Here is a 27,493-nt window from a genome sequence, read left to right on the forward strand (position 1 = left end):
GCTTGTAACCCAGGGAGCTATAAACAAACCCAGAGCCACCGAAATCTGCACAATCTGCTCATTATGTCTTCGATTGTGTTTCTGTGTTGATGTATTGTTTTTCTTCTTTTTGGCGGACTGCATGTATTTTTGGCGTGGCTCTCTTAGCGTTAATGTGCCCACTTTGGGCTTGTTTGTCGGGCATTTTGCCGGCGTTTTTAACACACATTGACCAGGGCATTGTTGTAGATTCGGTTAACTGTCTGGCGGCACAATTCCAGCTTCAGTTCGGGGCTACTCTCTTTCATTTCTTTCGGTTTCGTTTCGTTTCGTTTCCTCCACTCCATTCCAGTGGATCGGATTGGAGTAGATTGGAGGCTGAAGCAGTTGCCATTGAAAGTAAGGCTGAAATGAGCCGTTGGCATCCAGATTCACTTTCGATGCTTTGATTGAGAATGCTTGAGTCCGGTATTGGAATCTTCAGGTCGTCAGAGTATCAAACTCACCTCGTGGGGAGCATGGCAAGAGTATCTTCTTCAGCAGTGTCTCTGCTCTCTCTGTCTCCGTTTCTCTCTCTTTCTCTGTCTCTCTCTCTCTCTCTCTCTCTCTCTCTCTCTCTCTCTCTCTCTCTCTCTCTCTCTGGCGGTTGCTTCGTCTTCGTTTTGGCCAAGTTGCGAGCCGCCGTCGACTTCAAGTTTCAGTTACAATTCGGCAGCGACTCGGCCTGGTTGCAATTTCCTCAATTGCTCCGCGCGTGTCTCTTTGTGCTTGTGCGTGTATCCTGAAATATAGCCACAAGGATATACCAATAAAGTGGGTGCAGTGCCAGTCTGGAGATATACTTCCAGTCTTAACTCCAATCAGCGTGTTTTCCCTGTGCTTATCGAGACGATTTTAATTTTCAGCTGCTGCCTCATTCGGATTAGGAATTAGGTTTCATCCTGCCGCGATGAGAATTCTGCCATTTCTGGTAAGTCGGGTCCGGACCAAAAACAAAACAACTCAGAAACTTACCTCACAATTAAATGGGAATTTATGCAACAACAACCACTTGGAGAGGTGTCAACGCTTGCTTGACCCCTACGGGCGTGCGACCTGCCCTAAGCCCCCCCGAGGAGGCATTCCCCATCATTGACATTGACAATGATCGCCACTTGCATGGTGGCGAGCCGGGGGAAGGGGGAGGGAGGCCGGAGTAAGCCAAGTGTAAATTGCCTTCCGGCTGCCTCAACACTCAGCAGTCAGCAATCAGCACTCTTGCCTCCAGACTTCAACTTGGCTCTTGTTACGCGAAGAAATGTTGGCCTATCTAGTGGATCTCTTAGCCGAATGGCTCGGCATGTGGCGGAAGGTGTGTGCCCCGCCTGAGGTGTCTCATTGTTTCCCTTGCACTTGTTAGCGCTGCCACTGGCTCTGATCGGAGATATTCCCTGAATTCTCTACCTATCGCTTGGCCAATCGTTTCTCTGCAACGTCGTGTTGCATGCAATCAGCAGTACGAGCTGCACGGGTAGAACCTAGTGTGGCAGCTGGCCGAACTCATTAAACATCTTCATCTGCATCATCAGCAAGACCAACATGAGAGCTCCAACTGTCCTCCTTTCCATCTTGATCTCTGCCTCTGTCTCTGCACGTTCGTCTGCCTTTCAAAATTGAGGCGCCGAACGACCATCAGATTTGGCTTCAATCTCCATCTCCATTGGTTGTGCAAAGCCAAAGGCAAAGGCAGAGGCATCCAAAGATGACTCTAGACTTTTGCAGCCGGAAAATCCTCCATGATGATCATTTGCGGCTGCCATTGAGTCCATCACATGTGCAAGTGTGTACGTGTGCTTGTAACCTTTACAAAAACGTCTTGTAAGGCGCTTCATTTATCGAACTATTTCAATTCGGACTGAAAAGAGATAAATGTCAAAAGCTGGCCCAGATAAACATTATTTCAGTTGTGTTGAAAACCGTTTCATGGCTAATTTTCAGTCGCATAGAAAGGAAAATGCTGATTGTCATTGCTCGATGTTTGCGCGGACAAAAGGCGAAGAAGGGGAAGAACCGCTTGACTTTCTGTGCTGTCTGGCTGGGGGCTAATGCTATGAGTATGGCTGTAGCGTGGCTATGGCTATGCTCACGACACCGCACACCTCAGCACCTGCTGCTGCCCCTGGGCCCCATCTCCACTCTCCAGTGCCCCCAAATAGGCCGAGGCTGAGCATATTTTAATATGCTGCACGCGTGCAAACCGACCCTTTGTTGCCTGCCGCTTGGAGTGTAGAAAGTTGATTGGCATTATTTTGGCTCTGTCTCCGATTCGATTATTACTATGTATGTATCTAGATTGTCAGCAGAAAGTTTCGTTTCAACTGCGACGACAAGTGCAGCTAATCTGCAGCTTCGGCCCCAGATGCAGCCCTACCAGATCCGTCCCGAAACGGAGGAGGAATTCACCTTTCACTTCTCTTCTTCACTTCCCACTGCAGCTCAATTATTTCCATTACGAGTATTGAAATCGAAAGATGCGCTTGCTGCTGGCCGGCCTGGACGGTCCAGCCGAAATTCAGCGGCAAAAATGGTTATAAATAAAAGGAAAAACTTTTGCAATTGAAGACGAGCTGCTACTAGCCAGTTTTTAGCTGGACAAATGTGAATGTACCTGTACCGCGATGGAGTTAGAGCTACCTCCGCGAGGAGACACACGAAATTCATATATTTTGGAATGCGGTTTTCGACCGCAGACAATTTTCTGTTCGTAGCGTAATTACAATACTATCCACAACTCGGTGGTTGGTTGGATGGATGATGCGGAGATATTTATTTTAATTAAATGTTACTCAAGTAACCAGCATCTTGGACTCGAATCTGACCTGAGCTGCAGTTTCGGGCTGCACATGAAACTGATGATCCGAAATTGCTCGGATGTCGATTAGGTTGTCTACTAATTTGTGGGCCCCAGCTTGTTTGCGGCTTATAATTATACGGCTTCTTTCTTTTTTGGCATTCGCCGAGGAAGAGGGAGCGAGAGAGAGAGGGAGAGAGCATTGCATAATAGCAAAGACTATACAATACCAAGATGTCGAATGAGCGACCAAAAAGCTGTAATATGGCGGGTCCTAACATTAGGACCCAAAAGGCCCGAGGGAGCGCGCGGGGTTTCAATTCCCTTTTCGCCTGTACTTCGCGACCACGCTGCCCATCGGTTTCGTCTGTTCGGCAACAGCACCGTCGAAGCGGTGGTCGCGGATCGCCGATGTCTTTGGAGCGGCACAGTGGGACCTTTGGCCGTCTCAGCTTGCTAAATTAGTTAGTTAGTCAATAAATATTTGCACACTGAAAAAATGTTAAACTTTGAGTGCTTATATCTCCTAAACTAAAACTATCTTGAAAATTCGATTGGAAATTTCTCTATTAGATGCGTACATTAAATTTATCTAAAGCACTCATACAATTTTTTGACTATTTTGGCTGAGTCCGCACTGTGCCGCGCCAAAGACATCAGCGACCACGCTGCCCTACGGTTTCGGCACGCAGCCACTGACATGCTTTCAGTGCGCTTGTGTGTGAAGCTAAAAGCCGTATATGCTGCGGGCGAAACCGGTTTATGGCCGTGCCGACCTAGGACATACACACATATACACAACTACAAGCATATTTCTGGGTTGGCTCGAGCTCGTGCTGACAGAGGCATTGACGAAGCCGAGTAGCACTTCGGTGGCGAATGTAGCGTAAAAGAGAATTGAAGTACTAGCCCCGCGCGCCCGTACCATGAAGCGTCAAACGAAAATTGAACGAGGGGGAACGTTGTGAGTTGCTGGGGACACCGCAACTCTACAGTTATACCCGATACTAAGTCAGTATGGCTCTCCTCCGGCAGACGCCGCTCATATTAAACGACACGACAAAGAGTGCGTGCGAGAGAGACAGAAAATCAGTCTGAGCGTGACGTCGGGCTCTGCGTAGCCACTGCAACATGATTTATTCCTATTGGCTATAAAAATGATCTGATCTGATCCAGATTCAGCAATCTGATAGATATGGTCATTATCTATGATTCTGCGTTTTTAGTTTTCTCGAATGTGCAATATTGTGGATGCAACAGACTTTCGTCCTTTGTGTGGGTGGAAGGGGGTGGGGTGAAATTTTGAGATACACGTTTTATAGTAAGATCTAACAGGAGTGCGGATACCAAATTTGGTTACTCTAGCCTTAAAAGTCTCTGAGATTTTTGAATATCCCCAGATTTTCGTCCTTTGCGGGGGCGGAAGGGGGTGTGGCGAAATTTTGAAACAAACTCGTCTCGGTCCGATATATTAGGAGTGTGGATACCAAATTTGGTTGCTCTAGCTTTTGTAGTCTCTGAGATCTAGGCGCTAATGTTTTACTCTAAGCAAAGCCGCCTATGCTACGTGTGTGTTAGAGAGAGACAGGGCGAGAAAAAATGAAATTGTTTTCTTGATGCTGGCTATAATAATAATACGATCCAATTCAGATTCCGCAGTCTTAAAGATATGGTCATTCTCTACAATTCTACGTTTTTGGTTTTCTCATATCTTTAAAATTGTGGATGCCACAGATTTTCGTCCTTTGTGGGGGCGGAAGTGGGCGGGGCGAAGTTTTGAAATATTTTTGTAGCAGTGACATATCACAGAAGTCTGGATCCAAAACATCGTTGCTCTAGCTCTTATAGTCTTTGAGCACTAGTCGCTGAAGGGGACGGACAGACGGACAGACGAACGGACGGACGGACGGACAGACGGACAGACAGACATGGCTCAATCGACTCGGCTATTGATGCTGATCAAGAATATATATACTTTATGGGGTCGGAAATGATTCCTTCTGGACGTTACACACATTCACTTTTACCACAAATCTAATATACCCCAATACTCATTTTGAGTATCGGGTATAAAAAGCATTTGTTCGACATCTTGGTATTGTATAGTCTTTGGTCAAACGAAAATTGAACGAGGGGGAAAGTTGTGAGTTGCTGCGGAGACCGCAACTCTACAGTTATACCCGATACTAAGTCAGTATGGCTCTCCTCCGGCAGACGCCGCTAATATTAAACGACACGACAAGGAGTGCGTGCGAGAGAGACAGAAAATCAGTCTGAGCGTGACGTCGGGTGCTGCGTAGCCAGTGCAAATTGATTTGTTCCTTTTGGCTATAAAAATGATCTGATCTGATCCAGATTCAGCAATCTGATATATATGATCATTATCTATGATTCTGCGTTTTTAGTTTTCTCGTATCCTCAATATTGTGGATGCAACAGATTTTCGTCCTTTGTGGGGGCGGAAGGGGGTGGTGCGAAATTTTGAAACAAACTCGTCTCGGTCCGATATATTAGGAGTGTGGATACCAAATTTGGTTGCTCTAGCTTTTATAGTCTCTGAGATCTAGGTGCTAATGTTTTACTCTAAGCAAAGCCGCCTATGCTACGTGTGTGTTAGAGAGAGACAGGGCGAGAAAAAATGAAATTGTTTTCTTGATGCTGGCTATAATAATAATACGATCCAATTCAGATTCCGCAGTCTTAAAGATATGGTCATTCTCTACAATTCTACGTTTTTGGTTTTCTCATATCTTTAAAATTGTGGATGCCACAGATTTTCGTCCTTTGTGGGGGCGGAAGTGGGCGGGGCGATGTTTTGAAATATTTTTGTAGCAGTGACATATCACAGAAGTCTGGATCCAAAACATCGTTGCTCTAGCTCTTATAGTCTTTGAGCACTAGGCGCTGAAGGGGACGGACAGACGGACGGACGGACAGACGGACAGACAGACAGGGCTCAATCGACTCGGCTATTGATGCTGATCAAGAATATATATACTTTATGGGGTCGGAAATGATTCCTTCTGGACGTTACACACATTCACTTTTACCACAAATCTAATATACCCCAATACTCATTTTGAGTATCGGGTATAAAAAGCATTTGTTCGACATCTTGGTATTGTATAGTCTTTGGTCAAACGAAAATTGAACGAGGGGGAAAGTTGTGAGTTGCTGCGGAGACCGCAACTCTACAGTTATACCCGATACTAAGTTAGTATGGCTCTCCTCCGGCAGACGCCGCTAATATTAAACGACACGACAAGGAGTGCGTGCGAGAGAGACAGAAAATCAGTCTGAGCGTGACGTCGGGTGCTGCGTAGCCAGTGCAAATTGATTTGTTCCTTTTGGCTATAAAAATGATCTGATCTGATCCAGATTCAGCAATCTGATATATATGATCATTATCTATGATTCTGCGTTTTTAGTTTTCTCGTATCCTATGCAACAGATTTTCGTCCTTTGTGGGGGCGGAAGGGGGTGGTGCGAAATTTTGAAACAAACTCGTCTCGGTCCGATATATTAGGAGTGTGGATACCAAATTTGGTTGCTCTAGCTTTTATAGTCTCTGAGATCTAGGCGCTAATGTTTTACTCTAAGCAAAGCCGCCTATGCTACGTGTGTGTTAGAGAGAGTCAGGGCGAGAAAAAATGAAATTGTTTTCTTGATTCTGGCTATAATAATTATACGATCTGGTTCAGATTTTGCACTCTAGAAGATATAGTCATCTTCTACGATTCTGCGTTTTTGGTTTTATCGTATATCGTATTTTTCGCCCATATCACAGAAGTCTGGATCCAAAACATCGTTGCTCTAGCTCTTATAGTCTTTGAGCACTAGGCGCTGAAGGGGACGGACAGACGGACAGACGAACGGACGGACGGACGGACAGACGGACAGACAGACATGGCTCAATCGACTCGGCTATTGATGCTGATCAAGAATATATATACTTTATGGGGTCGGAAACGATTCCTTCTGGACGTTACACACATCCACTTTTACCACAAATCTAATATACCCCAATACTCATTTTGAGTATCGGGTATCAAAAGCATTTGTTCCTCATACGACATCTTGATATTGTATAGTCTTTGATAATAGTGCGGTTCCGGATGGCTATCAGCGGCGACCAAGTTTGTTATACCCGATACTCAAATTGAGTATTGGGGTATATTAGATTTGTGGTAAAAGTGGATGTGTGTAACGTCCAAAAGGAATCGTTTCCGACCCCATAAAGTATATATATTCTTGATCAGCATCAATAGCAGAGTCGATTGAGCCATGTCTGTCTGTCCGTCTGTCCGTCCGTCCGTCTGTCCGTCTGTCCGTCCCCTTCAGCGCCTAGTAATCAAAGACTATAAGAGCGAGAGCAACGATGTTTTGGATCCACACTTCTGTGATATGTCACTGCTACAAGAATATTTCAAAACCTTGCCCCGCCCACTTCCGCCCACACAAAGGGCGAAAATCTGTGGCATCCACAATTTCGACAATACGAGAAAACTAAAAACGCAGAATCGTAGAAGATGACTATATCTTCTAGAGTGCGAAATCTGAACCAGATCGTATAATTATTATAGCCAGAATCAAGAAAACAATTTCATTTTTTCTCGCACGAGGGGGAACGTTGTGAGTTGCTGCCGTGACCGCAACTCTACAGTTATACCCGATACTAAGTCAGTATGGCTCTCCTCCGGCAGACGCAGCTAATGTTAAACGACACGACAAAGAGTGCGTGCGAGAGAGACAGAAAATCAGTCTGAGCGTGACGTCGGGCGCTGCGATGAAAGAGCAAATTGATTTGTTCCTTTTGGCTATAAAAATTATCTGATCTGGTCCAGATTAAGCAATCTGATAGATATGGTCATTATCTATGATTCTGCGTTTTTAGTTTTCTCAAATGTGCAATATTGTGGATGCAACAGATTTTCCTCCTTTGTGGGGGCGGAAGGGGGTGGGGCGAAATTCTGAGATATACGTTTTATAGTGAGATCTAACAGAAGTGCGGATACCAAATTTGGTTACTCTAGCCTTAATAGTCTCTGAGATTTGTGGATGCCCCAGTTTTTCGTCCTTTGCGGGGGCGGAAGGGGGTGTGGCGAAATTTGGATACGAAACGGTCAAGGTCCGATATCACAGGAGTGTGGATACCACATCGTTGCTCTAGCTCTTATAGTCTTTGAGCACTAGGCGCTGAAGGGGACGGACAGACGGACGGACGGACAGACGGACAGACGGACAGACAGACAGGGCTCAATCGACTCGGCTATTGATGCTGATCAAGAATATATATGCTTTATGGGGTCGGAAACGATTCCTTCTGGACGTTACACACATCCACTTTTACCACAAATCTAATATACCCCAATACTCATTTTGAGTATCGGGTATAACGAGGGGGAACGTTGTGAGTTGCTGCGGACACCGCAACTCCACGGTTATACCCGATACTAAGTCAGTATGGCTCTCCTCCGGCAGACGCCGCTAATATTAAACGACACGACAAAGAGTGCGTGCGAGAGAGACAGAAAATCAGTCTGAGCGTGACGTCGGGCTCTGCGTAGCCACTGCAAATTGATTTGTTCCTATTGGCTATAAAAATGATCTGATCTGATCCAGATTCAGCAATCTGATAGATATGGTCATTATCTATGATTCTGCGTTTTTAGTTTTCTCGAATGTGCAATATTGTGGATTCAACAGATTTTCGTCCTTTGTGTGGGCGGAAGGGGGTGGGGCGAAATTTTGAGATACTCGTTTTATAGTAAGATCTAACAGGAGTGCGGATACCAAATTTGGTTACTCTAGCCTTAATAGTCTCTGAGATTTTTGAATATCCCCAGATTTTCGTCCTTTGCGGGGGCGGAAGGGGGTGTGGCGAAATTTTGAAACAAACTCGTCTCGGTCCGATATATTAGGAGTGTGGATACCAAATTTGGTTGCTCTAGCTTTTGTAGTCTCTGAGATCTAGGCGCTAATGTTTTACTCTAAGCAAAGCCGCCTATGCTACGTGTGTGTTAGAGAGAGACAGGGCGAGAAAGAATGAAATTGTTTTCTTGATTCTGGCTATAATAATTTTACGATCTGGTTCAGATTCTGCACTCAAGAAGATATAGTCATCTTCTACGATTCTGCGTTTTTGGTATTATCGTATATCGTATTTTTCGCCCATATCACAGAAGTCTGGATCCAAAACATCGTTGCTCTAGCTCTTATAGTCTTTGAGCACTAGTCGCTGAAGGGGACGGACAGACGGACAGACGAACGGACGGACGGACGGACAGACGGACAGACAGACATGGCTCAATCGACTCGGCTATTGATGCTGATCAAGAATATATATACTTTATGGGGTCGGAAACGATTCCTTCTGGACGTTACACACATCCACTTTTACCACAAATCTAATATACCCCAATACTCATTTTGAGTATCGGGTATCAAAAGCATTTGTTCCTCATGCGACATCTTGGTATTGTATAGTCTTTGATAATAGTGCGGTTCCGGATGGCTATCAGCGGCGACCAAGTTTGTTATACCCGATACTCAAATTGAGTATTGGGGTATATTAGATTTGTGGTAAAAGTGGATGTGTGTAACGTCCAAAAGGAATCGTTTCCGACCCCATAAAGTATATATATTCTTGATCAGCATCAATAGCCGAGTCGATTGAGCCATGTCTGTCTGTCCGTCTGTCCGTCCGTCCGTCTGTCCGTCCCCTTCAGCGCCTAGTAATCAAAGACTATAAGAGCGAGAGCAACGATGTTTTGGATCCACACTTCTGTGATATGTCACTGCTACAAGAATATTTCAAAACCTTGCCCCGCCCACTTCCGCCCCCACAAAGGGCGAAAATCTGTGGCATCCACAATTTCGACAATACGAGAAAACTAAAAACGCAGAATCGTAGAAGATGACTATATCTTCTAGAGTGAAAATCTGAACCAGATCGTATAATTATTATAGCCAGAATCAAGAAAACAATTTCATTTTTTCTCGCACGAGGGGGAACGTTGTGAGTTGCTGCCGTGACCGCAACTCTACAGTTATACCCGATACTAAGTCAGTATGGCTCTCCTCCGGCAGACGCAGCTAATGTTAAACGACACGACAAAGAGTGCGTGCGAGAGAGACAGAAAATCAGTCTGAGCGTGACGTCGGGCGCTGCGAAGCCAGTGCAAATTGATTTGTTCCTTTTGGCTATAAAAATTATCTGATCTGGTCCAGATTAAGCAATCTGATAGATATGGTCATTATCTATGATTCTGCGTTTTTAGTTTTCTCAAATGTGCAATATTGTGGATGCAACAGATTTTCCTCCTTTGTGGGGGCGGAAGGGGGTGGGGCGAAATTCTGAGATATACGTTTTATAGTGAGATCTAACAGAAGTGCGGATACCAAATTTGGTTACTCTAGCCTTAATAGTCTCTGAGATTTGTGGATGCCCCAGTTTTTCGTCCTTTGCGGGGGCGGAAGGGGGAGTGGCGAAATTTGGATACGAAACGGTCAAGGTCCGATATCACAGGAGTGTGGATACCAAATTTGGTTGCTCTGGCTCTTATAGGTTCTGAGATCCTTGAACTCATATTTTGCAATTGGCAAAACCGACCATGAAACCTGTGTGTTAGAGAGAGACAGAGCGAGAAAGAATGAAATTGTTTTCTTGATTCTGGCTATAATAATTATACGATCTGGTTGAGATCTTACATTCTTAAACATATAGTCATCCTCTACGATTCTGCGTTTTTGGTTTTATCGTATCTTTAAAAATGTGGATGCCACAGATTTTCGTCCTTTGTGGGGGCGGAAGTGGGCGGGGCGAAGTTTTGAAATATTTTTGTAGCAGTGACATATCACAGAAGTCTTGATCCAAAACATCGTTGCTCTAGCTCTTATAGTCTTTGAGCACTAGGCGCTGAAGGGGACGGACAGACGGACGGACGGACAGACGGACAGACAGACAGGGCTCAATCGACTCGGCTATTGATGCTGATCAAGAATATATATGCTTTATGGGGTCGGAAACGATTCCTTCTGGACGTTACACACATCCACTTTTACCACAAATCTAATATACCCCAATACTCATTTTGAGTATCGGGCATAACGAGGGGGAACGTTGTGAGTTGCTGCGGACACCGCAACTCCACGGTTATACCCGATACTAAGTCAGTATGGCTCTCCTCCGGCAGACGCCGCTAATATTAAACGACACGACAAAGAGTGCGTGCGAGAGAGACAGAAAATCAGTCTGAGCGTGACGTCGGGCTCTGCGTAGCCACTGCAAATTGATTTGTTCCTATTGGCTATAAAAATGATCTGATCTGATCCAGATTCAGCAATCTGATAGATATGGTCATTATCTATGATTCTGCGTTTTTAGTTTTCTCGAATGTGCAATATTGTGGATGCAACAGATTTTCGTCCTTTGTGTGGGCGGAAGGGGGTGGGGCGAAATTTTGAGATACTCGTTTTATAGTAAGATCTAACAGGAGTGCGGATACCAAATTTGGTTACTCTAGCCTTAATAGTCTCTGAGATTTTTGAATATCCCCAGATTTTCGTCCTTTGCGGGGGCGGAAGGGGGTGTGGCGAAATTTTGAAACAAACTCGTCTCGGTCCGATATATTAGGAGTGTGGATACCAAATTTGGTTGCTCTAGCTTTTGTAGTCTCTGAGATCTAGGCGCTAATGTTTTACTCTAAGCAAAGCCGCCTATGCTACGTGTGTGTTAGAGAGAGACAGGGCGAGAAAGAATGAAATTGTTTTCTTGATTCTGGCTATAATAATTTTACGATCCGGTTGAGATTTTACACTCTAGAACATATAGTCATCCTCTACGATTCTGCGTTTTTGGTTTTATCGTATCTTTAAATATGTGGATTCCACAGTTTTTCGTCCTTTGTGGGGGCGGAAGTGGGCGGGGCGAAGTTTTGAAATATTTTTGTAGCAGTGACATATCACAGAAGTCTGGATCCAAAACATCGTTGCTCTAGCTTTTATAGTCTTTGAGCACTAGGCGCTGAAGGGGACGGACAGACGGACGGACGGACGGACAGACGGACAGACGGACAGACGGACAGACAGACAGGGCTCAATCGACTCGGCTTTTGATGCTGATCAAGAATATATATACTTTATGGGGTCGGAAACGATTCCTTCTGGACGTTACACACATCCACTTTTACCACAAATCTAATATACCCCAATACTCATTTTGAGTATCGGGTATAAAAACGATAAATGCTTTATTTTCGCACATGCCGTTTTTTACACCATTTTGGCTCGCATGCCACGTTTGTCGCTTGAGTCTTTCGTTTGTTTTCTCAAGTCTCACATTTTCTACACCCCGATCCGAGCACTCACTTCCTTTCTTCATTCCTGCTGGTCGCGCTACAGTTATTCCATTTGGACAGTCTCAGTGTCTCAGTCGCAGTGTCAGCCGCCTCTTATGCAACCAGGGCCTGGGATTTAATTATAAGGATTTACCAGATTGTCGGCAATTTGGCGAGAAAACGAACGAGAAAGTGACGCATTATTTACATCCGCTTCGGTTTCGCCTCTCCGCCTCTCTCACTATGGGAAATGATGTCAGTTAGGGCTGGACGAGCTCGTATGTTCTCAGACCCGTCCCAGCAATGGCATACGCTTCCCCATAATTTGAATGGACATTAGGTTTTTGCAACTTTTTGCATCATTTGACGATGACTGACGTTCCTGGCCCACTCGCGTAATTGGCCAGCAGACAAGCCACAGTTCGCCGTCCCGGAGTTCTTGGTTGCAGACACCGAGACTCTGTTAACTGCCTTCGTGCGGGGGGTGTGGTGGTTCACACAGAGATGACTCTCAAGTTGTTGGCCAGAATAATTGTGCGGTGTCACATGCTGGTGTGTTGGTGTTGCCAATCCACTCGCATTCACATGGCTGACGGACTAACAATGGCAGATCAACTGGCTCATATCTTAACTGCTCATCATCGGGAGCATGAGATGAGATTGCCAGGGGCTAATGGCAGTAACTGTGTGTCTAGACAACAAAGCAGCCGAAAATAAACACAATTTACATGAGAACTTGTTCAGCTATTTGTCAGTTGCAACTTGACTGTGGCAGCGGCAGCGGCGGCGGCTGCGGCAGCCCCAACTAGAGGCAGCAGTGGGAGCTCTGTAAGATTTCACTTGGCAAATCGGCGAACGCCAACACGAGCAGCAAAAGCTGAAAAAAACCACCGTAAAACGTGCCGCTCGTCAGCACAGACACCAAGCAATCCAAGCCATCCAAGCACCCCGCGTGGCTGCCACTTGGCGGCTTATGCCACATGCCACAAGTTATTAGACCTGCGGTCAACTTCAGGTTGTCCATGCCACTGGCTTGTTTGGCTATTTCCATTACACAACATCTTTACTTTGGGTCTGGCTTTGATTTACACTTGCCCACTAAATGCTTGCCAAAGATTTGGAGGCTTCTTCTTCGTTTGGCGCATTGCATAATTCTTCTGGCCAAATGGAGGAAAACTCCGGAGAGTTCCCCGGCTGACATCAGCTTTATTGGCCTGTAAACATTTTCGTTATGTTAATGTGTGAGTTCGGGTTCAGCTCTCGAACAATTTTGGGCTCTGGCTCTGACTCTGGCTCGAGATGAATTTTGATGGCTTTTTGCCTTACTTGTGTAAACTTTCTCCCATTGTTAGCATCTTTCTTTTCAAGAACTGCTTTCGGCTGTTCGCGCCAGCTGCTGTCGATGCCCATGTTGATTTGATTATTTCTCTACTGTTTCATATTTCCCCCCGTGCATCATTGTTTTGCCAAATCTTTGACATTTGCTTATTGTGTATATTGTATGTGGTCAGCAGAGTGTGTGACTGGCTGGCTTTCTTTGTACGACGTCTAGTCTAGAGTCGAGTGGAGTGGAGTGGAGGGGATGGGATGGGACTATCGAACGGCTTGAGGTGTAGGTCAGTTAGAGGGACAAGTATGGTAATATCTTTTGCTTTGGCTGTGACTTTGTCTGCACAGCAGGCAGTTTGTATAGGAAGTCACTGTTGGATAATCGGACTGTTTGTGTGGGTTTGACAATGTCCGCGATTAGCATATGTCGCGCACAAATGTTATGTTATGGCATAATCCCCCGAAAATACGCATGGTCTATCCGGAAAGTGAGTGTAAGACTGGACCTAATTATTGATATTATTGTTGTCAAAATGCGGGCTGAGACAACATCCAAAGATACCTATGAAATAGAAAAAACAAAAGCCAGTCGCAGCAACAAAGGTTGGCTCAGGAGCTGTCAAAACTCGGTCTCACAGCTTTCGTTTTGACATGGCTCCAATCCACGGACCTAAGGAACACAGATAAAGGCCAAAACAGCAACTACCGTGAGATTGCGTATACGCGACCGCCAATCGACAACTGGGTTAGACCCCACCATGTGGAAGTGCCCGTAGAGGTGGATTTGGATTCGGATGTGAATGTGGGTAACTCTCATTGTCGGTTGAGTGTGTATTATTTTCACTTCACTTTCGGCTCAGCCATCAAAATGTGTTATATACTTGTACCCCATTATATAGATGAAAAGATACAAATCAAATGTCAAGCGCCCACACAGTGTGGCCGACATCTGCAGGCCAAATGCAGCTTGGAAAGTTGAGAAAACTGAGCCTCGGCCAAGTGAAACAGAATGGGGCAAGCCCCATTTTCCTTCTGTCTCTCTGGCATTTTTGCGAGGGCGTAGCTTCACTACTGGCTGCTCTCTGGGGCTGCAGGCAGGTCTGGTCAATTGAAATTCGTCGCCGCACTTCAGGGCAACTTTCACGGCTAAGCCAGAAAGGCCGGGCAGCCCGTGACTGATGATGACTCAGTGCCCTGACACGGCTAGGCTGATTCACTGATTAACCATATCGCGATCGGGCAAAAATTAGCCGCCAAAAGAGGCTGGAACACTTGAGGTGAGGTCTAGCCTTGCCTTTAACCCATCGAGCTGTCGGCGTGTCGTTTCTGTGGTCAACAACTCTATCTCAGCCACATCTCCATCCCAGCAAAAGCCGCAGCCTCCACTTGACATTGACCCAATGCAAAGATGGAAAGACGACAACACACATTCATCCATTCATCCATCCAGTCCCACTTTGTTGGGCTAATTTCTGATGCTCGCTTTTATTGCGTTTTTAATTCGCCTCCTTTGGCCAATTCACAAATTGACTCTGCCATCTTCTGTACGTTTTGCGGCTGGTAAAAGTGTTTGCTTATCTCTGCTTTTGGTCGGGTTCTCTCAAGCTAAATCCATTAAAATATTTTCAAGTTTGCAGGAATATCTTTTTAAAAAGGAAAGTTTGTTGGCATTTTTGTGATTTTCCACGAGCAGGCCATTTGTTATTGTTTTTATACCCGATACTCAAAATGAGTATTGGGGTATATTAGATTTGTGGTAAAAGTGGATGTGTGTAACGTCCAGAAGGAATCGTTTCCGACCCCATAAAGTATATATTCTTGATCAGCATCAATAGCCGAGTCGATTGAGCCCTGTCTGTCTGTCCGTCCGTCCGTCTGTCCGTCCCCTTCAGCGCCTAGTGCTCAAAGACTATAAGAGCTAGAGCAACGATGTTTTGGACCCAGACTTCTGTGATATGTCACTGCTATAAAAATATTTCAAAACTTCGCCCCGCCCACTTCCGCCCCCACAAAGGACGAACATCTGTGGCATCCACAATTTTGAAGATATGAGAAAACCAAAAACGTAGAATTGTAGAGAATGACCATATCTTTAAGACTGCGGAATCTGAATTGGATCGTATTATTATTATAGCCAGCATCAAGAAAACAATTTCATTTTTTCTCGCCCTGTCTTCCTCTAACACACACGTAGCATAGGCGGCTTTGCTTAGAGTAAAACATTAGCGCCTAGATCTCAGAGACTACAAAAGCTAGAGCAACCAAATTTGGTATCCACACTCCTAATATATCGGACCGAGACGAGTTTTTTTCAAAATTTCGCCACACCCCCTTCCGCCCCCGCAAAGGACGAAAATCTGGGGATATTCAAAAATCTCAGAGACTATTAAGGCTAGAGTAACCAAATTTGGTATCCGCACTCCTGTTAGATCTTACTATAAAACGTGTATCTCAAAATTTCACCCCACCCCCTTCCGCCCACACAAAGGACGAAAATCTGTTGCATCCACAATATTGCACATTCGAGAAAACTAAAAACGCAGAATCATAGATAACGACCATATCTATCAGATTGCTGAATCTGGATCAGATCAGATCATTTTTATAGCCAATAGGAACCAATCAATTTGCAGTGGCTACGCAGCGCCCGACGTCACGCTCAGACTGATTTTCTGTCTCTTTCGCACGCACTCTTTGTCGTGTCGTTTAATATTAGCGGCGTCTGCCGGAGGAGAGCCATACTGACTTAGTATCGGGTATAACTGTAGAGTTGCGGTGTCCGCAGCAACTCACAACGTTCCCCCTCGTTTCACTTAACACATATATTTCAGATATTTCAGTTAACAGACTCGAATGTGGTTTTAATTTGATGGAGCTTGTTCGGAGCAGAACCCAGCCGATTAGCTGCTTGCCAAATAGCACCTAATTCTTGGCCCTCAGCCGCTTATTTTGTTTGTTACTTATGTCTATGTCACTCATTTGTTTGTTAAAGCTCTGCGCTTGCTTGCCCTGCTAAACGCTCTCTGCCAGCTCGCTCTTCGCTATCTCCGCTTTGCGTCTGCCTACCGACGTCGGCCGAGCGAAGCTGCGCTTAGCGATCGGAGCGGCAATGTAAAGGGCAGGCAAGCCACACTTGCAATTTGGATGTCACGCATTAAAGAACATATCGTAATTTTATTTCTGCGCCGAGTTTTATTTAATTCGAAATAATTAGTCGGCCGATTGGGGATAAAAAACATTATCTCCACATAAAATTTGGTGACCCCGACGTGATCTCTGAGTTGCAGTGTCAATTAATAATCATTCGCGATCGACATTCGCTAGCCCTAGCAAATTTTCGGCGGTTAAGCACAATTCGGTGCTAAAACACACTTACATACACCTACATACACGCATTGCTGGCTATTAATTTCTCTGTCGCGACAATTCGGTCAGTGCAGTGCGGTAGGCAGTGCAGCGAACTCACTAATACACACAAGCGGAGTACAAAGCGGAATCGGACAGCTCGCACAGCCGCACAGCTAAAGGCATTAGCTGTAATCCCTTTGCTTTCGGTTCCCACGTTTATACGTATACAGGGTGTCTTTTTCGGTCGTGCTGAGTGACTCTTTTAAAACCTCAACATGGCAGCACCTGAGCCTACTAATGTCGCGAACGCAGCAATGCCGAGTGATGTAGATTTCTACAAGCACAAGGCCGAGTCCATCGCGCGCCAACTAAAGGCCATGGATCGCTTTCTCACCAAGGGAGAGCTTGCCGAGTTAGATGAGGCAGAACTTCAAGCTCGCTTAGAGCAGATCGAGCGAATGAATGCGGATTTCGATGCCGCTCAAACGAGCCTTGAAAGGCTGGATTTCCTGCAGTTAGCCCATGATGCCCGGCTGGACTTTTCGAATGTTTATGTCAAGGTTAGGTCCAGGCTGTCGCGGGAGTTGATGGCGGCTCGCACGGTAAATGTTGCCAATTCAACGGCTCGGCATACTCTCGAGGGGAACTCGTCGTTGTTCGCCTATAATAGTATAGGCCGTTCTCGAATGCCCGAGTTGCAGCTTCCGCGATTCGGGGGGAACTACATGGATTGGCCAGAATTCCACTCGATGTTCTCGACAATGGTGCACAAAGACCATCGTATACCAATCATCGAAAAATTCCAATATCTTCGTGGATGTCTAGATGGTGCTGCGCTGGATACGATTCGTTCCTTGGAACTTTCTGAGGAGAATTACGACAAGGCGTTGAATTTGCTAATGTTGCGATTCGATAATAAACTGTTACATTTTCAGGCACACGTCAAGGCTATTTTCGGGTTGCAAGGGGTGGAGAAGGGCTCAGCTATCGGCTTGCGCGCGCTCAGCGACAAAATCAATTCGCACTTGCGTGCACTTCAGACCTTGGCGACCCCGCAGGAGATTTCCGATGGGTTGCTGATCTTCATCATAGGCACGAAATTGGACCACAAGACCAAGGAGAAATGGGAAGAGAACTTGCCGACGTCAGGATTGCCTCGGTGGTCAAGCATGGCCTCATTCTTGGAAGCAAGATGTCGGATGCTGGAAAATTTGGGATCGGCTATGGTAACAATTCCTAGCCAGCAGGTGGGAGAAAGTAAACCTAGCACCCTAATCACCTCCATTAACGATCATAATAGCTCAACATGCAAGTATTGCAAATCCTCCGATCACTACATATCCCGATGCCAGGCATTTATAGATCTCCCTGTTTTTTCTCGATACAAGGAGGTGAAGAAGCGCCATTTATGTCTAAACTGCCTCAACAAAGGCCATTCATTGCAACGCTGCAAGTCAGGGGCATGTAGAAATTGCCAAGCCAAGCATCACACACTGCTCCACATGCAGTCGGGCTCTGACGCTGAGTTGCCGTCGCCGAGCACGGAATCGACCCAGCATGATCCTGCAAGTGCCCTAGTAGCAAGCAAATATATTAGCCCTCCCCCTCGAGTCAAAAATCTCTGCCTAGCCAAAACGTGCTGCTAGCTACTGCAATCGTATATGTCAGGGGCCGTTTTGGATCGCTTATTCCATGTCGTGCCATTTTAGATTCCGCTTCTCAGGTTAACTTTATAACATCGAGACGTGCCAATCCTCACCCGTCTCACGTTAAAATCGCCGGTATTGGAGAGTCAATTCTACCATCCAGCAAGGCTGTGGACATCGTCCTGCAATCTCAAGACGAAAGCTATCGCGGTTTCCTCTCTGCAATTATCACTGCCTCAATCACAGGAATGCAGCCTAACTTCGGCCTAGACGCAAAGGATTGGCCAATGCCAAATAACCTAAAACTAGCTGATCCTAATTTCGCCAAGCCCCAGCGTGTCGATCTGTTGATAGGTGCTGGTTTGTTTTTCGAATTAATGTGCGTTGGACAGATTCGACTGTCAGACCAATTGCCAACATTGCAGAAGACGAAACTTGGCTGGATAGTGTCAGGAAGTATTAAAAACTCTGAGAAAGCCCGTGCGGCGCTAGCAGCCGTTGAAGATCCCCCTGTCATCTCCTCTTGCGAGACTAATTTGTGCGATATTGTAAGGCGGTTTTGGGAAGTCGATGGAGATTATTCGCCCTCATCAATTTCGGAGGAAGATGTTCATTGCGAACAGCATTTCGTCACAAACTGCATTCGCCTAGAGTCCGGAGCTTACTCCGTGCGTTTGCCAACCAAATTCAGTCTAGAGGAATTAGGAGAATCGTATCAGCAGGCGCTACGTAGATTTCTCAATTTGGAGAGGAAGCTAGCAAAAAATGCACAGCTTAAGGCAAAATATATGGAGTTTCTTCAGGAGTATCGTGATTTAGGACACATGTCGCCAGCTTCGCGGCAGTCAGACCTCCCGCAGTACTTCTTGCCTCACCATTGCGTCCACAAGCAGGATAGTACAACCACCAAATTACGCGTAGTGTTCGATGGATCTGCCAAAACAGCGTCTGGAGTATCACTGAATGATGCGCTTATGGCTGGACCCACCATCCAACCTAAAATTCTGATAACTCTGCTTCGTTTCCGCTTTTTTAAAGTCGCCTTGTGTGGCGATATCTGCAAAATGTACCGCTGTGTACGCGTTTCCCATCCCGATACGCACGTGCAGTGCATCCTATGGCGCAATGACCCGAAGGAGGAGATTCAGGTGTTCAAGTTGGAGACTGTTACTTACGGAACCAAACCTGCCGCTTTCTTAGCAATTCGTGCTATGCATCAATTGGCAAATGATGAAGAGTTGCGTTTTCCGCTTGGCGCTGATGTTGTTCGAAGAGATTTCTATGTCGATGATCTCATATCTGGAGGGGACAGCATTGATTCTGTCATCAAAATTCGTCAGCAGGTAAAGGAGCTACTTTCGAAAGGATGTTTTCCCATACGTAAATGGTGTTCCAATGAACCCGCTGCTTTGGAAGGCGTATCGGAAGCGGATCGCGAAAAGTTCCTTACCTTTCATGACGGGACTGAAGTAACCAAGGCGCTTGGTCTAGTTTGGGATCCCACCACGGACAATCTTCTGTTTAGCTTCGCTCACGTCGGAACCGCTGCAGGCCCAACATCGAAGCGTTCGGTCCTGTCTACACTAGCTAGGTTCTACGATCCTCTAGGGCTCATCTCTCCCATCATCACAAAAGCTAAAATATTTATGCAGTCGCTATGGAACGAAAGCCTAAAATTGAATTGGGACGAAAGCCTGCCCCAGGATCTACATACGACTTGGATTGAGCTGACTTCGCAGTTGTCGATGGTTAAAAACTTTAAGTTTCCACGTTACGTGCTTCGGCAGCAAGCCAGATTAGAAATGCACGCGTTTTGTGATGCGAGCCAAGCAGCATATGGCGCCTGTGTATACATGCGTTCGGAAGCTCTTGGCATTGTGCAAAGTCATCTCTTATGCTCTAAATCCAGAGTCGCGCCCTTGAAAAGTATGACTATCCCCAAGCTTGAGCTGTCCGCTGCCCTCGTATTAGCCGAACTAGTGTCCACCATAGTTAAGGGATTATCAGCTCCATGCCAAATACATTGCTGGTCGGATTCGTCCATAGCCCTTGCCTGGATTCGAGAATCACCATTGAATTTTAATATATTTGTTTCTAATCGAGTTCAGCGGATTCAGGAGCTCACCGCTGGAATGACTTGGCATCACGTGCCCACAAAGTTGAATCCTGCCGACATCATATCACGTGGAGCCACGCCCGCTGAACTAATGGATAGCAGCCTTTGGATCTCTGGACCACCATTCTTGCGTCTTGAGAGCTCAGAGTGGCCTGCAGGCTTGCAATTGCCGACCGATGTACCAGAACGCCGTCATGCAGCATTGGTTGTTTCAAACGAAAGGGATGTATCGTACGATTGCAAATTTCAAAACTCATTCGGATCCATGCAGCGCGTCTTTGCTTACATATATCGATTCTACATTCTCAAGGACAAAGGCATAGCGCGGTCGAAGGGTCAACTTACCGTAATCGACATCAAAAATGGTACGCATTTGCTCATAAGGGCAATACAGCAGCAACAATTTTCGGAAGAGATAAGGGCCCTCGCCAGCAAACAGGCCCTACCCCAAAAAGCACGATGGCCTCACTGAATCCATTTCTGGATAGCTTTGGATTGCTGTGTTGGAGGCCGCCTCCAAAATGCCGAATTGGACTACGACGCGAAGCACCCGATCCTGCTTCCTAAGGGACATCCTGTCACTGTCTCTATTATTATCTTCTTTCACGAAAGGTTTCTCCACGCAGGAGCTCAAGGATTGCTCGGACTGCTTCGGCAAAAATTCTGGCCTATTGGCGGACGCAAATATGTTGCGGGAATCATTCGCAAATGTGTTAGATGCTTTCGTTTGAAGCCAGTGCTGAGGGAACATATCATGGGAAACTTGCCTGCGGATCGCGTAAGGACTAATCCAGCATTCCACACAACGGGCGTTGATTTTTGCGGACCCTTTTATCACAAGTCGGAAGTCAGAAGCAGGCCTCCTATCAAATGTTACATCGCTGTCTTCGTATGCTTTAGCACCAAAGCAACTCATTTGGAAGTCGTTCGGGATCTATCTACAGAATCCTTTCTGGCAGCATTAAGGCGTTTTATAAGTCTACGTCCCAAACCTCGAATCATCTGGTCAGACAACGCTACAAATTTTGTAGGAGCAAAAAATGAGCTTTTGGAGCTTCGGCAAATGTTCCTCAGCGATCCTCATACGTCGGCTGTGTCACATCTCTGCGTTTCTAGTGGAATCGACTGGAAATTCATCCCCCCTCGCTCACCTCATTTTGGGGGTTTGTGGGAGGCGGCTGTTAAAGCAGCTAAATATCATTTTCATCGCATCGTCGGGACCTACATTTTTACTCTTGATGAAATTCAGACCTTGGCTTGTGAAATCTCTGCTTTGTTAAATTCCCGTCCGCTTTATGCAATTACAGAAAGTCCCGATGATCTAGATGTGCTCACGCCAAACCACTTTCTCAATGGAGCCCCGAAAGCTGCATTCGACGAGCCAGATGTGGCGCATCTCCGGGTCAACCTACTTAGTCGATGGCAGCGGCTGTGTCAAATGAAGCAGGCGTTTTGGAGAAAATGGAGCACGGCGTATCTTTCGATTCTTCAGGAGCGGAGCAAGTGGCGGTCATCGTCTCCAAACATCAAGCTAGGAGCGCTCGTCATGATCAAGGAGGAAACGCTGCCACCATTAAGGTGGCCGCTTGGCCGCATTGAGAGCGTCATCCCAGGAAAAGATGGAACCATCAGAGTAGCCGTCATCCGCACTCAAAAAGGCCTTTTCAAGAGGGCCGTTGGAAAAATAGCGGTTCTGCCCCTTCAGGATGGATCTGTTGAAAGCCTTTGCCTTCCAACGGGGGGAGAATGTTCGGAGCAGAACCCAGCCGATTAGCTGCTTGCCAAATAGCACCTAATTCTTGGCCCTCAGCCGCTTATTTTGTTTGTTACTTATGTCTATGTCACTCATTTGTTTGTTAAAGCTCTGCGCTTGCTTGCCCTGCTAAACGCTCTCTGCCAGCTCGCTCTTCGCTATCTCCGCTTTGCGTCTGCCTACCGACGTCGGCCGAGCGAAGCTGCGCTTAGCGATCGGAGCGGCAATGTAAAGGGCAGGCAAGCCACACTTGCAATTTGGATGTCACGCATTAAAGAACATATCGTAATTTTATTTCTGCGCCGAGTTTTATTTAATTCGAAATAATTAGTCGGCCGATTGGGGATAAAAAACATTATCTCCACAGAGCTCTTGTGAATTCCAAAAATATCATCACAGCTTGTATAAATATTTCGTAACAGTCTCCTTCCGAATTAGTTTCGCTTTTAGGGCTGTGGCATCTGCCTAATTGAGATATGTATCTAGCGGATAAATTTGAGCTTCACGGAATTTTAATTAAATATTTTGTCATTTGTGCGAGCAGGAGTAATAGGTTGAAACTTTCTTTTCAATTTGCAGTTGGCGCTGACGCTGCTGGCCATTGGTGCCGCCGCAGCAGCTTCCACGACCACGGCCAAGTCCACTACCATTGCTTCCACCACGACAGCAAAGCCAAAGAGCGGGTCCAAGCCGAAGGCTGATGCTGAGAAGCCAACTAAGCAGCCATCGCCGTCTGCAAAGCCATCGTTCACAGCTGCCACCACGCGGCAATCGAAGGCGCTGAAGGCACCTGTGAATCCTGGCGAGAACCGCGGCAAGAGGACGCTCTTCGACTTTGGCAATGCCGGCTATCTGTATCCGGAGGTAGCCAGCAGGAGGTCCGGCTATGTGGACAACACAGCCAGCTATTATCCCCAGACCGCCATTGGTAGGTGGAATATCATGGCAAAAAGCAGAAGAATCATTTTGAATATCCCTCAATTACAGCTCAATATCCCGAACACTTCGGTCCGGCATATGCGCCATACCCGCAGTACCTGGAGGCGCCTGAGCCCATAATCGAGATCATTATCAAGGATGCCAATGAGACACTTGCCGAGGAGCCTGCCCAGCCGATAGTGACCAGGAAGAAGAAGAAGAAGAAGGAGAAAGTCCATGTGTTCTATGTGAATTACAAGAAGGACCAGAACAACAAGCTGCATCTGGAGTCGCCGATAGCCTCATTGAACAACGACGACAACGAGGAGGAAGAGGAGGAGGAGGAAGAGATGATCCAGTATCCGGTGACCCCTCTGCCACCGCTGAAACCCACAACCCTGCGCACCATCATCCACCCCGACTCTGAGAAGTTCCACAGCAACTCCGGAATCCACGTCTCCTTCGGGGCAGAGAACAAACACCAGACTGGGCACATTCTGGAGGAGCACGATGCCGAGAGCATTCAGCGCCAGGTGGTGGCTCTGCCGCTCCCAGTGAGCGCCAGTGGCCTCAAGGCAGATAGCGGCTTTTCCGGAAACACCCGCGCCGACTATGGCAGGGAGAGAAGTTTTGGCAGGAGCCCCGGACCCATCGGCAATCTGCTCTTTGGAAGTGGAGGCAGCTCAAACAACTTCCACCAGCAGTCGAACCTGCACTTCCAGAGCCAGCAGCAGCTTCCGTCGCAGCACGGCAGCAACTATTTCAGACCACCCTCCGCTCTGGTGGGCCCTCCTCCCTCCTATCAGAAGCCAGCGCCACAGCAGCAACTGCAACAGTCGCAGTCACAACTGCAACATCAGCAGCAACAGCTGCAGCAGCCACAGCAGTCGCGCCTAAGCATCACGCAGCAGCAGTTGCCTTCCACCTCGTCCCAGACGATCTTCAACAAGCTGGTCCAGCAGTCGCAATACTACATCAATCACAATCAGCAGTATCCGCCGCATCACCAAAGTCAAAGTCAGCAACACCAGCAGCAGCAGTACCAGAAGCCACCCAACAAGCAGGTCCAGGTGCCATTCTTCCCCACGATTCCGCCCAAGACGCAGGACCTGTCCTCGCTCCCGAGTCCAGCGCCATATCATCCCATCAAGTTCCGTCCCACGCCAGCTCCCACGACGCACGTGAAGCCCTTGCCGCTTACCGTAAGACTGGACAACGCAAACTACCAGCAGCAGCAGCAGCAACATTATCAGCCACAGCAGCAACAAAAGGTGCCACAGCCTTACCAGTTTCTTCGACAGCCCCAATTTGTGCAGCAGCCACAGTTTGTGGTGCGTTCCCCCACGCCTGTGCCGGAATATTACCCGCAGCAGCACCAACAATCGCAGCAGCAACAGCAACAGAAGAACATTCAGAGCACCCTCAACTACTTTGATATAAAGGCATCCAAGGAGACAGAGCTGTTGAAGTCCATACCCAAGTATGGGCAGCACATCATTGAGACCGTGCAGAATCCCATAAATCCCTCACAGCAGCAACATCATCATCATCCTCAGCAGCAGCAGAAGCAGCAGCAGCAGCAGCAGCAGCAGCAGCAATTCAGTTACAGCAGGACTCGTAATGAGGTGATCCACGATGTGCCCGCTCCCAATCTCGCACCCTCGGCCCAACAGCCTGTCTCCGGCCATTACATAACCGCTAGCTCAGGGAGTATCCAAGAGCAGCAGCAACAGCAGCAGCTGCAGCAATCTCACTTCGCCAGCTTTCCCAGCGAGGCTTCGCCCCAGCCTCCCGTCTATGCGGAGTCCACGCATGGCAAGAAGGTAATGGTAGTCACACCCGTGCCCCCATCGGCCAACTATGTGACCTACAACCACTACAACCAATTGGCAAACGAGCCCGTAGTCCATGTAAACTCTCAGACCGCCGCATTGCAGGCCCAGGCCAGCACAAACTTTGCCCAGCAGCCCAGGCAGCCGGCTGCCTCCCAGATCACCGCTCCCTCGACGGACCACTCGCCCTTCAGCGTGTCCACCTTCCACTCAGATGTCTTCAAGGAGCTCGAGCAGCGAAACCAGCAGGAGCAGCAGTCACAGCCACAACAATTGCAACAGCAACAGCAGCAGCAACAGCAACATCACCAGCAACATCAACAGCAAAAGCAACAACAGCCAAGTGCTGCTTCAGCTTCAGTTCCAGTTCCCGCGCCAGCTGCCTCATCTGCTTCCTCTCCGAATGGAAAGGCCTCGCAGACGCTGCTCCAATTGCCCGACGAAGTGCCCGAGGATCTGCGCCAGCAACTCTTCTCCTCTGGCATCCTTAACAACGCCGACATCTCCATCCTCGACTACGACAAGCAAGGGGACATTGCGCTGGAGAACCTTCCCGCCGAGCATCTGCAGCACTTATATGGAGCCGGCGGTGGCGCCCAGATTGCCGAGACCAACAAGGTGCTCACCGTGGTCAAGCCAAATGGGGACAAGGTGGCGCTCAGCGAGAAGCAGATTGATCGCGTCAAGCAGAGCAACTCCTTGCCCCAGAAGCAGAATCTGGACGTAAAGGTGGTACGCTATGATGCGGGACAGGGCCAGAGCGTCAGCGAGAAGTACGTGCGCACCGATGCCACCGTGGTGACCCCCGTGGACCTGACCGAGCGACAGCAGTACAACCGCTACCTGCCACTGAAGATAAACGGAGCCCAGTTCCCCGTTCCAGACAGCGAGGAGCTACAGGGCAAGAAGATCGTGAGCGTAGTGGTCCTGGCGCCCGTCGAGGCCCAGCCGGGGACGACGAGCAGTGAGGGGCGCAGTGTGGACAAGAAGGAGGTCAAGATCTTGGGAGGAGATCTCATCAAAACCCTCGTCAAGAAGCCCACCAAGGACAACTTCAAGCGTTGGCTGGAGGCGCGTACGGACCTCGAGTTGCAGTCCGTTGTCCTGCTGGTGAGCAGGTAAATGTCTATTCCATCCCCTGGATGGAGCAAAGCTAACCCGTTTTTCGTTTTCCTTGCAGATCCAGCGACTCATCCGCGGATCAGGAGAACTTCATGTACGACATCGGCACGGGCAGTATCAACCGGTTGAACGGGGAGCTCTCCAGCACCTTCGTCAACGTGGCCGAGGAGAACGCCAGCAGCGAGGATCTGGAGCATGCCGCCACCTTGGACCCCAGCTCGCTGGAGTCCATGATGCATCTGCGTCGCAGATAGATTGAGTCGCCACCGCAGTCCACAACGAAATGCCATTTAGCTACTCTTCTACATCATCGTGCGCGAATTCCACAATTTCATATCGCTTTATTTTTTTAGCCCCCCCTTCCTTAGTTTTGCATTCCCCTTTTCTCTTCTCTTTGATCTATCCTCAGGTTGCACATCTTCCACCAAAAGAGAATCATGCTTCATTGATCACGGCATTGCATCCCCAATTCCTCTCGTAGTATTTCCATTTTGTAAATATTCTATGCTGATGTTACAATTATCTTAATTTAAGTTTATTTACGTAAAACAATCAAAATAAATAAGAAAAACGTAGTCGTGTCAGATGCAGTATTTTGCGATTTTTGTTGCAAATTTCTGTAAGAGAACGCATGCAAATTTATATATGATGAGTGTGATTTTATATAAAAGTAACAATCATACTCAAATTACGCTAATAAGCGTAATGTCATATGTGTCTATACAATACATGTCTGCAGTAAGTACAAAACGTAAGAGGTACAATATTCATTTGAAAAGCGCGGTATTATCGATAACGACATCAGTTCGAAGTAGTTTGTTACGTGACGTGATACGTTACGACATCAACGAGTAGTGCTGCAAAGTGTGTTGAATTATTAACTTAGTCGTGTTGCAAACCACAAATATCAAAGTGGTTGAATTGTATTTTAATCGATATTTTCAAGTGCAGGCGAAACCATACGTAAAAGGCGCTCCCTTTTAAAGTCAACAACCGTTGAAAATTTAATTTTTTTGCATAACAACATGTAAATCGGAAGTGAGTTCAACCTAATTTGTACTTGATTGCTTGTTTGCTTGATTAACATTTTTTTCTCTTATAGCGCTAAAATGAAGATAACGAAAAGTATAAGAATTCCTATGAAAGGATTTCCTTTTTTTTAAGTTAGTATAAGAATTCCTATGAAAGGATCTCCTTATTTTTATGTTAGTATAAAAATTCCTATGAAAGGATCTCCTTATTTTTATGTTAGTATAAGAATTCCTATGAAAGGAAATAAAAA

General features: G+C 46.9%; 1 protein-coding gene across 1 annotated transcript; it reads left to right on the forward strand.

Moving 5' to 3' along the window:
- The first annotated feature begins 697 nt into the window (after positions 1 to 697).
- Positions 698 to 26,854, forward strand: LOC117192797 (RNA-binding protein 33-like). Its single transcript, XM_033397555.1, has 5 exons — positions 698 to 792; positions 885 to 949; positions 22,919 to 23,267; positions 23,327 to 26,207; positions 26,270 to 26,854. The coding sequence occupies exons 2-5, from the start codon at positions 929 to 931 to the stop codon at positions 26,463 to 26,465; spliced, it is 3,447 nt and encodes a 1,148-aa protein (XP_033253446.1). The 5' UTR covers positions 698 to 792; positions 885 to 928; the 3' UTR covers positions 26,466 to 26,854.
- The last annotated feature ends 639 nt before the right edge of the window (positions 26,855 to 27,493 follow it).

The sequence above is a fragment of the Drosophila miranda genome, assembly GCF_003369915.1.
Source record: "Drosophila miranda strain MSH22 chromosome Y unlocalized genomic scaffold, D.miranda_PacBio2.1 Contig_Y2_pilon, whole genome shotgun sequence".
In the NCBI taxonomy this organism is placed as follows: Eukaryota; Metazoa; Arthropoda; class Insecta; order Diptera; family Drosophilidae; genus Drosophila; species Drosophila miranda.

Excerpts from the sequence above, each read along its gene's own strand:
- LOC117192797 (XM_033397555.1), top strand. The coding sequence starts at position 929 with ATGAGAATTCTGCCATTTCTG. Across the intron at positions 23,268-23,326 it reads TTATCCCCAGACCGCCATTG|CTCAATATCCCGAACACTTC; the intron begins GTAGGTGGAATA and ends CCTCAATTACAG. Across the intron at positions 26,208-26,269 it reads GTTGTCCTGCTGGTGAGCAG|ATCCAGCGACTCATCCGCGG; the intron begins GTAAATGTCTAT and ends TTTTCCTTGCAG.